The 10,918-nt window shown below is 36.4% G+C and overlaps 1 protein-coding gene across 2 annotated transcripts; it reads left to right on the forward strand.

The window, feature by feature from the left end:
• The first annotated feature begins 1,886 nt into the window (after positions 1–1,886).
• Positions 1,887–9,596, forward strand: LOC103697718 (1-(5-phosphoribosyl)-5-[(5-phosphoribosylamino)methylideneamino] imidazole-4-carboxamide isomerase HISN3, chloroplastic). 2 transcript variants are annotated; one of them, XM_039124583.3, is made up of 8 exons: positions 1,887–2,135; positions 2,233–2,291; positions 2,376–2,580; positions 3,147–3,232; positions 3,721–3,822; positions 4,874–5,007; positions 8,492–8,540; positions 9,032–9,596. In XM_039124583.3, exons 1-8 carry the CDS (start codon positions 2,012–2,014, stop codon positions 9,074–9,076), a joined length of 804 nt encoding a protein of 267 aa, XP_038980511.1. In that variant the 5' UTR covers positions 1,887–2,011; the 3' UTR covers positions 9,077–9,596. The 2 variants fall into 2 exon arrangements, with proteins under 2 accessions (XP_038980511.1, XP_038980510.1); XM_039124582.3 differs by having other exon boundaries at positions 1,888–2,135; positions 9,110–9,596.
• The last annotated feature ends 1,322 nt before the right edge of the window (positions 9,597–10,918 follow it).

The raw sequence follows: 10,918 nt of genomic DNA on the forward strand, positions 1-10,918 counted from the left end.
ATAAAATAGCCAGTGTTTTAGAATCTAAAGCTTTATAGCTTTGTTGAATGCACTTCATTTTGAAAGAACATATGAAATATGGAAACAACACACATATAAAGTTACCTGGCATTTGTGCTGTCTCCTTGATGTAGATTTCTGAAAAAACACAATATTGAATTTTATTGTTGATTTTACTTTGGTTCGTTTATTTTGACATGAGAGTGTAAGTCTGTTAGCTCTTATCTGTCTCCCTGTTTTGATTAAATATGTTCTTCTTTGCAAAAGGTTTTAAAGCCTTCTGATGACCTCGAGAGACTTGTTCAGAGAGATCCTGAGGATGGTGTCAGTTGTTGCACAATCTCCAGCATCTGCAAGGAATATGATCTAGACAAGAAGGATGTATTAAAGTTCAAGGAGTTTCTGTAGTTTGTTTCTCAGACACACTGAAGCTGAACCCAAGTTTGAGCCTCCATGTTTAGTTGCCTAACACCTAACACCTATTCCATCGAAGACCAAGCCAACGACGTGATAGGACCAAGAGAGCCGGTATAGAAGATGCATGTGCTGGGACAGGCTCAATGATGAAATTTTGATTACATGAAAATGTTCATTGTAGTTGTAAGATCAAATAAGACAGTTACTTTTCTTTTCTTTTCTTAATTTTTCCCTTTATTCATACTTTTTAGTTTAGAAACTATTGGGAGGTTCTGCAAAATATTTTCTTCTTGTAATAAGCCCTTTTCTAAAACATTTCATTGGGAAGTGATTAAATTTCATGATCTTTTTGTAGGTAATAAGCATCACTTTTTTGCTTGTGGCACTTAACAATTAATACCAGGTAATCCTTGATTGAGTTCAAAGTTGAAAAAAGCGATAAAATGGCGCTCCATGGACTTGCAGAGTGCTGCCTTGTAGTTACCATGGAGAAAATATCTGACGATATATAAATTACATCAAATGGTTTTGAAATATTCCAGCTATGACATGCAAGTTTACAATTTCATGGGTGTTGTTGCACGTTTGACAAAATTGTGGCATAACAAATTCAAACTGTCATATCATACTAATTGTACGATAAGTTCTCCAAAGAAAAATTGTTAGAAGTGATCCTTTCTTTTTTGTTTTTTTGTTTTTTTTAAATGTTCAGAGGCACATCAATTCGTCTAGCCAATGGCAGCTGTAGTGTATCTCTCCAGAAGTGACTGAATATTTCTCTTGGGATAGAAGACACATTTACTTTCTTCAAGAGAACTGTAACACTTTATTTTCACATGCTATTCTGTTTTGGTAGCAAAAAGTATATTCCATTTTGAAGCCTTCAGAATTAATTGGTTCATGCCTTTTTATCAACGATAATACTGACTAATTTCTCATGGTGAGACTTCGGCCTTTTTTTAGATTTATGTTCATGCTTGAGGTGTAAAAATAAAGCGGGCCTTTTCTGCTGTCTTGAGAAAAGAGGATCTGGGGCTTATTATGGTGCTTCGTTGCATAACCTGAACTTGACTAAATTAGGCTAGATATGGTAATAAATCTTTTAAACCCAATTATCCAATTGAATGATCAAGTCAGACCTAGATTATAGTTTAGCAATCTTATCAGTATACTTTGTATAACTACAAAGTTATTATATAATTGGTTGATATGGTCTATTGTCATCTTTAAAATCATAATTCCAAGTTATAATGCGAACTCTAGAGTGTTACGATACTGCTCCCTCCGCAAATTCTGAAATAAGAGTACGTTTGGAGCATCCTGTAGCCTATCGCATGAAGCCACCATCGACGACGGCACCACCATCCGAACCCAAACCTGAAAGATGCTAGCCATCGATCGGGTCGGACGTTCGAATCCTACCGAGACTTCGGGATCCACACCCTAAACCGACCCGCTTGGAGTCGGTCCTTCAGAAGGCAGGCTCCTCGATTCCTCTCCCCGGCCCTCTCCCCATCCATCTCCTGCTGAGCTCGTGCTCTGGTTGGATTCCAAATTTCTCTTTCGCGATTCAGAGCTCCGGATTAGTTTCCTCATGGGAACCCGCGCGCTTCCCAACCTCAGATCACCCCTCCCCTCTCCTCCTCCACCGGCGCCATCCCCTCTCAGAAACGATCGGTGGAGGATCTCTCCATTCCCCTCCTCAACAAGGCCTCCAAGTACACCCCCCCCCCCCCCCCCCCCCCCGGTTCTCTCTTTGTGTGTGTATGTATGTGTGACGGCATTTGAAATATTTATGAGTCTTTGCACTCGCAGGACGTCTTCCTCCTATCAGTTGTGCTGTCCGCTTCCGCCCCTGCATCGACATCCACAAGGTTTTTCTCATCTGCTTTCGCTGCTTGTCCTACTGAACGTCTTTGACCTGCTTATTGTAACTATAAGGCTGGACTTGTCATCAGGGGAAGGTGAAGCAGATAGTTGGCTCCACACTCCGAGACTCGACGGAGGATGCCTCTTTGATTACCAATTTCGAATCCGACAAGTCACCGGAGGAATTCGCAAGCTTGTACAAGCAGGACGGGCTGACGGGCGGTCATGTCATAATGCTCGGCGCCGATGCTGCAAGCCAATCTGCAGCCAGACAAGCATTGCGAGCTTATCCCGGTAACTTGCTCTTAAAGTTGAGATGTTTTCTTCCTCATGTTCCATTTGTTTAGCCAGCTTCTTCTTTCTTTTTTTTGCTTCTTGCATCGATTGCAAGGGATCGCTTTGTGTTAGTAGAATGTCTCACTTCTTACAAGATTGATATCTGTTGTTTGGTTATACACCTTATTCGTTAAATAGTGTCAAATTGATCCATGGACCCTTGTAGCAACACAGCTTAATCCGATTAAATGTTGATCTTCTGTTAAGTGTTGTAGAGATTGTCATCACTCTCTGATTGTGGTCTTTATTCGTTCTTTCCTATCTTCAAGTTAACAGGGAATTCGAGATAAAATTGATGGTTTATGTCCTCTTGCGATAAGCTATAGCTACTGAATCCAGAAAATAGAACTAATTGCTCAGGGGAGCCATTAATGGCAATTTCTCATGTATATATGTTTATCTCTAGTTTCTATTAAAACGTGAATGTATACTGTTGCTGGGTTTAGTATGTGTCTGTAATACTTTTGAACTTACATATTGTACTCTATCATTTTCGTTCTCACTGTGAGGTATTGTAACTTCAGGTGGTTTGCAAGTCGGGGGTGGGATCAACTCGGAGAATGCCATGAGTTATCTCGAAGAAGGGGCTAGTCATGTGATTGTAACATCGGTATATGGTTTATGTAACTTTGACATCATAGTCATCATTTTCATGTACAATGATATTAGTCTCATCTTTTGTATCTCTCTCTTTTTTTTGGTCTTTATGAGAGTATCAAGCTTAATTGCTTAAAGATTGTGTCATCCTAGGGCTAATAGAAACAACACCTCATCAATTTATATTCTTGTCATATAGTTTAATCACATTAAAGGAAAAGAAAAACCTTATTTGTGTTCGAATCTTTATCTGTTGTGTAACATATATACTGATCAAAATTAAACAAAGTCGGAAAAATCAATCTTGAGACCCTGATTCCTAGCAAATGAATTAGAATATAAAGCCTGTTGATAATGGAAGGATATGTTCCTTAATTTTTGTAGTGATTTCCATTGTTCATCCACATATCATGAGTTGATGTATCATTTAATAATTTGTTTTGACATCAGGCTGGATGGTCTTTTTGAAATATCTTAATATGACATCGTCTTATGTTGCAGTATGTTTTCAGTGATGGACAAATGGACCTTGAACGGCTTAAACATCTTGTTCATATGATTGGAAAGCAAAGGCTCATCTTGGATCTTAGTTGTAGAAACAAGGTAATGTACAAGATTTACATTTGGCGCATGATATTGGTAATGGATTTTAACCCTTTGTTACCTATTGCCCACTTTTTTGCATGCATTGAATCATTTGAACTTGGTGGTATAAATTTAATAGCAAGCTGTGTGGTCTATCAGTTGCATCTAGAACTTGACTTGTGCAAGGTTTTTAAGTAATTTTGTTTCTTATCTTTCTTGTTGGATGTGGCACCATATGTTCAAGTATAAAGGCACAGATGGGGGCCTCTAAACTCTGAGATTTCATGATCAGGAGTCAATCCTCTTTTTTGTCTTGTCAATTTCTTCTGCTCTGATTGACCATGCCTCCAACAGTCACATCCATGCACCATCATTTGCTTGCTTTATCATTGCATATGCATCATTCTTCATTTGGAGCTTCTATTAATGAGGTTGATTGTAGGTGTTCATAGAATCAAAATATCATCTTTGATGGTTTCTTGTTACATAGACCCCAAAATTAAATGATGTATTGTTTTTCAACCAAGTTCCATCTATTTACCGAAGTTACCCTTCGAGTATGGTTTATGCTTTAACTAAATGGACACTTTCTGAAGCAAAATTGATTCTTTGGCTAAAATAATTAAGAACAAAAAACACAGAGTAAATCAGGAAAAATACTAAAGAGACTCGTAACACTAATTATGTATGAAATGTGTCATCTGACTGGTGAATTAGGTTGCTATTTGTATTTCCTTCTGATAATGCATCAATTAGTCTTTTCAGTACTGACAAGACAGTCTGGTTATTGTGTTCATGATTCGAAAATTGTCATTTTTCTTTGCAATTGATCTGCAGCACTCATGAGGAGTAGCTCATAGAAATTGATCTTTTTTTGTCTATTTATTGTTTTATATTCTTGTCACGCTCCTAATACCTGTTATGAGAGGGCTAAATAGCATGTCTTTTAGAAGAAATACTTCCACTATAAACAACTAGTTATGAGTAGGCTTAATGGTAGCCCTTTTTCCCAGAATGAATACCTTTAGCTGTTGCATGTGTCAGTTTTTAGCTCGTCTCTGGTGTGCAGAAAGGGAAGTATGCTATTGTCACCGATAGATGGCAAAAGTTCAGCGATGTGTTTCTAAACGAGCAGACTTTGGAATTTCTTGCCACCTATGCAGATGAATTTTTAGTTCATGGAGTTGATGTTGAGGGAAAAAGGTGATTCTCTCCTCCTTTTGTTTCTTTTTCTTACCATGAAGTTATTTATTTGTTCATGGTAGAATTTTTTTTGTTAAATGGCTTTTGCTCTTGACGACTCCTGTTATGCAGTGATTTGTCTGGGAACTGTTAGGTAAAAGCCAAAGTACTTATTTAGATGTTGTCGTTTCTGATGACAGTGCTATGTGCCCGACCTTGTTAACACAATTCTCAATATTTTAAAATGACTGCACACAGCTGATGGGTGGCAGGGGGATTGCTATTACCTAGCCAGGTGTGTAAATGAGTGTCCAGAACTCAGATGGTCAAAGATAATATATAAAAAATATATAGGAGAAACCTAAATAAATAATTATAATTTGACAAATTAAAAGATACTATATCACCAGGAGGTATCAACTTGAAAACATTTAATACTAATTTAAGAATCAATTCATTTTCCATTGTCAAATGCAATGCGAAACATTCAAGCAGGAGCCTAGGTGGGAAGTTTAGGCGGCCAAAATGTCCAACTTTTAGACGGCTAACTGGTCCTCAAAAGAATGGTCTTTAAGGTACTTTTTTGTTTGGTTGCTTTGAATACCTATTTTTCTCTAATACAACACTGATCAAGGGCTGTATGTGCTGGCCTCTCTTTACTTCCATCAAGGTTTCTGTATGTGTATTTTAGTTCTTCGATCTCTCCACCTAGACATTCAATTTTAGTTGCACTGATCCACCTGCAATATATTTCAATCACTTTGATGAAACTTACTAGTTTTATTAATCCACTCATTTTTTTTAACTCTGTTCTTCTAACATTAACCACATGCTCACCTCAGCATTCTCATCTCTACTATGCAAGCATAATGTTCGTACCTTTGTATAGCTCAACATTTTGGCCATACAGCATATATGCTGTCATTTGAACTTAATGCTTTCATATCAATTAGTTGGCCATTGTCTCATTTCCATTTCTTTTCCCACAAAAATCACTTTTTCCAATTCTTTTTTATTTCAATTTAGTTCCTTTAGTTTCTTATATTTCCTAAAGATATTTTAGCATCCACATGTTCTTGTCTAGTCAGTGAAAAAATATGTGATTTATACATAATGGGTACCATGGGGCGTCATGTAGATTACTTGTAAATGCATTTATTCAAGTTTAAAGAGATTGACTGCTCGAGGTTGATCATTCGAATCAGTGGAGTCAAGAGTCACCAGTCTCTCAGCCAGTTTCACATGCTTTTTTAATTTCTCCTTCATCTGTTTGATGTTTTCCTTGCAACTTGCTACTATGTCATCCTTCTTTCAAGCCCAACATATTACTCTTTTAGAAGATCAACATATGCTCTGTTTTAAATGAAAGGAACTGATAGTCCCTTTTTTCATTCCATTTTTCTATGACCCTCTTCCATTACTTAATATAGGCCTGCATTTGTGTGTGAGAGAAACCAGTGCAATTTTGCATTTGCTTCTTTTTAAGATCAGTATAATACAAGTGCAATAATTGGAAACATTTCTTATTTCAAAATGCTGTTGAAAATGCTGCCTAACCAAACCAACTTAGTTGCTCCCATAAAATGGCATACCTCTTATGGTATTCCATTTGGTCGCTGTACTTCTCGCTTTTTCTTGATTTTTCAATTATTAGCTTTCTTCATCTTGGTCATGCAAAGTGACCTGTGAACTACATTTGCTTTCTGCTTTTTTCTTTTTCTTTTTTTGCTATGAGGCATTGGTATTCTATGGTACCCATGCTAAAACGGTAGTGGTAAGATTTTTTTTAATTTTCATCACTTTTGATACCAATTGTCCTCATTGTTATTGCATTGAAGTAATCCATCTTGCTTGTTTGCCTTTACCTCATTATTAATTATTCTTTTCCTCAAAACTAGCATACAACCTCTTAAAATAACATGAACAGCCCCATTCTTAGATTTTCTTACTACTGTTTCACATCTTATTATGCTCTTCAGTATTGAAGCTTTATATGTTTCCTTGTGTATTTGTGCCAGATTGCCGGTTCCTCTAATTCATTTCTTTGAGACCTCAGCATGTTGCTATTGGTTTCTTATACATGTCTTTTTAGAGTTTCCAAAAACTTTTGGTTCAACTTTGAATACAAATACAATTTTTTCATCTAAGTCCACATCATGTACGGTACCTTGACTAACTTGTGTGTTCTTGACCACTAACAAGTGCCTCCTTTTTCCTCCTTAAATGCCAATGCATATTCTTGAGCTTCTTCTGGTCCCTTTCTTTCATCTTTCTTTTCCCCTTTTCGTTATTGTATATTGTTGGTTTATGTATGCATAGGTAAACTGCTATTTTGCAAATTGTTTTGTCTCTTTTTTCCTTTTTTGCCTACTAATTTGCAGTCCTCATGAGGATTATGACAAACTCCCTAGTCAGTATCTTAAGCTATCAATAGCAATAGCAATAGCAATACCAATTGCATGCTTCAAGTTTTTTACTTTTAGAAGTACGTATCCAACTTAAACGTGTCCTGCACTCTGCCATAAAGGCCTCTCAAGCCTGAGTTGTTGACAATAAGAGAAGCATCAGAATTCAGATATCAAATCTGATTGTTCCTTAGAATCATCATGAAGGACATTGGCATTAGTAGTTTGTTTTTTAGCCTCTTCCATATTACAAGCAGAATTGGAACCATTGGCGTCATTAATTGTGTTAATTTCCTTCTTTCACTCGAGAGGCTTTTTTTGCGGAATTCTGGTCGCCAATTGCCCACGCCTTCCCCTCATAAGAAGCTTCTTGAGAGTCTTTCCTCTTTAGACGGACATGGTGATTCAAGGGAGCTCTTTTTTTTTAATCTTTCATTTTGCTTTTATATAGGTAAAAGGCTCTCCGAAACTTGCATCTTTTGTTGTGGAAAGGAACATGCTCAGGGCATAAAATGTGCCCTCTTTTCTCACTCTGGTATCTTCTGTACTGTTCTGGGCTTGTCTAATTTTAGATGGACTGGTGCACCAGTTATATCCATTTTCCCAAATCAGTCCTGCACTTTTTGCACAAATCTGGATTGGCATATTAAAGCCTAGTAAGATATTTGGCACAAAAATTGCTATTATCATTAATTTGGCATTTTTTAAGGGCCAGGTGACTTCTTATTTCACGATACTTAATATAAATTGTAATAATTCACTCATAGAGAACACTAAACTAGTAGCTTAATATAAATTGTAATAATTCACACATAGGGAACACCAAACTAGTAGCTTAAATGAGCTAGTACTGGTTTTAGGTAGAAATCTTCATTTTTTACCTATACTAATCATCCTTGTTTTCTAATTCATTCTTTGAATCACCATTAAAAGTGTTCATTTCTTTGTCTAAACCTGTCATAGACTCGAGTTTGTAAAGATCGTAATCTAACTCTGTTATTGACAATCACCTATGTAAGTTAAATTGGACTGTCGAGAATACCTTGAAATCTATTACATTGGTCTTGCATCCTAATTTACCGTATTGTGTCTTATTGCAGGCTAGGAATTGATGAGGAGCTTGTGGCACTGCTTGGGTACTACTCACCGGTATGCAACACCGCATTATGTTAGGTTATCCATATTTATAGTTTAACTTTGTTTGGAGAACAAAACAGTTCGCTTCTTGACAAGCCATAATGCAGTGCTTCGAACTATGGCTATTCTTTAAAATTTTTAACATAATCTCTTGAACTGACAATCAATTTTCTATCTGATTGCACAATTCTATGCAAAAATTTTATAACTTGCATAGTATTCTTGCAAATGGAGCTGTTATCGTGGAACATATCATATAGAGATTGCTAAACAACTTGTCAGATGAAATTGGTTTTGGTAGATAGTTCTTACTGCCAAACTCGGTTTTCATGTGGATCAGCTGGATGCCAATTTAGTAAATATCTGAATATCATTCATTGCAAAAATAGTTGTTCAATCTACTAGAAGTTAGTCTAATAAGTTGCAAGCTGTTGCATGAGAATGACTCTGATCTAGTATATGGCATTCGTGCATCTGATTGATTGCCATTTGTGATGTCTCAGATTCATCTGTTCGTAGAAAGTTTGATCTTGGAAACTGTAAGTTGAGCATAACAGAAATGGGTTATCTTGCTCTCTCAGATTCCAGTAACTTATGCTGGTGGGGTCACAACAATAGCTGACCTGGAGAGGATAAAGACAGCAGGCAAGGAACACGTGGATGTAACAGTTGGAAGTGCCCTAGATATATTTGGAGGTGATCTGGCATATAAAGAGGTGGTAGCTTGGCATGACAAACAAGTAATGATCAACCGGTGACTTTCAGGTGATATAATGGAGGATTAGTTGCTGGTGAACTTTATTTATCCACAAGAATTTAATGACTTTTCTTGTGGTCGATAAATTGTTATCTATAGCTATGTGATGCAAGCTGTTCCATAAAACATCCTGTATTATTCTAATGTCCACCTCTGTAAGGCTGTAAAACTTGAGTTAGTTGAGAGGCAGGCAATTCAAAAGTGGTTTAATGCAATAACCCTTAATCTTGTGGAACTCATCTTGCTTGTAGCTTTGATCAGCACAAATGGATGTCAAATGGATAAATTTACAGTGTAGTGCTTTTATCTAATGTTAGTGCAAATTCTAGATATGCATAATGCAACTCTCAGCACTTCTTGATGCACGGATTTCAGGTTAAGGAATGCAGGTGCTTGATATTTATATATTTGTTGAAATTTGATTATCGCTAGTATTGCTCCAACTAACCTGAAGAAACCTTCTTAGGATGGACATTGCTGCCATGACTCACATTGTCTAGCATTGTGGATGCTTATGCAACACTGGATCATTTAAAAGCCGAGACTAGAATATTTAATTTTTTCTTATTTTCTTCGACACTGGATGCATCTCTTTTTTATGAATATCTCAAGAGAGAAATTCTAGCAAATATATGCATATATCAATTGGAAAGTGAATAAATTAGATGAGCCATTAATTATTCTTCTTTATTTATATAAATAAAGAGAGTAAAGTCTACTATATATAATAGTCTCACAAGATGACTCGTCCCCCAAGCAACACCACCATGTGCTCCGGTTGGATACCGAATGCGACTGCATTGAATGCTTTTTTTTCGGTTTTTAAGAAACTTTCTTCTCTCATTTTTCAAAGAAATATAATGTTAATATGAACTGTGGCTTGCCCTGGTGGTCAGTAACCTGAGGCCTGGAATTTATTTTGGAGAAACTAAGGACATATGGAGAGCGAAAGTAAAACAATATGCATCTCTACTACTAAATTTCACTCTGGGAAACTAATGCATATTGGGAGAAAAATCTATGTTAAACATTTTTCTATTTTTTGGATACTCTTCTTTAGCATAGGTTTAGTATTTTTGCTATATAAAATAAAAGGAAGAAAAGCATATCAAGCAAAACAGGGACTATATTAAGCAAAGCTGGTGTGTAACCTCTTTACAATTTGACATGATAGCCACCTAGATTATGAACGATAGCCGATATATGTATACTGTTTTAACAGTTTAGATGTACAAACTATTGTTTTTCTTAAAATAATTTGTATCTTTATGCAAGTGATATACATTTTGATATCATGATAGTAAGTTCGTGAAAGTGATATTTTCTGAGAATTTTCTACTCCTGGTAGAAAAAAAATTGTAGCATTTGGACTGCTGTACCTTCTCATAATTTACCAATTTTCATTCTTTCAGTCAAATTCAAGGGCATATCCAGCAAATGGGTTTGTCTGAAGATGGCATGCTTTAGTTCAACGGGTGCCTATAGCCTCATTCTTCCTCAATGCAGCACTAAAGCAACTAGATGGATCATATAGGCTTAGAATCATACTGTACTTTAGCTACATTGTGATTGATTCCAAAAGGGGAAAGGAGGATGAAACACCAGAAACAATGTTTTTCTTTTTTTTTCACCT

Source organism: Phoenix dactylifera, chromosome 8 (assembly GCF_051530095.1).
Source record: "Phoenix dactylifera cultivar Ajwa chromosome 8, Ajwa_hap1_PhDact_Kaust_v1.1, whole genome shotgun sequence".
Taxonomy (NCBI): domain Eukaryota; kingdom Viridiplantae; phylum Streptophyta; class Magnoliopsida; order Arecales; family Arecaceae; genus Phoenix; species Phoenix dactylifera.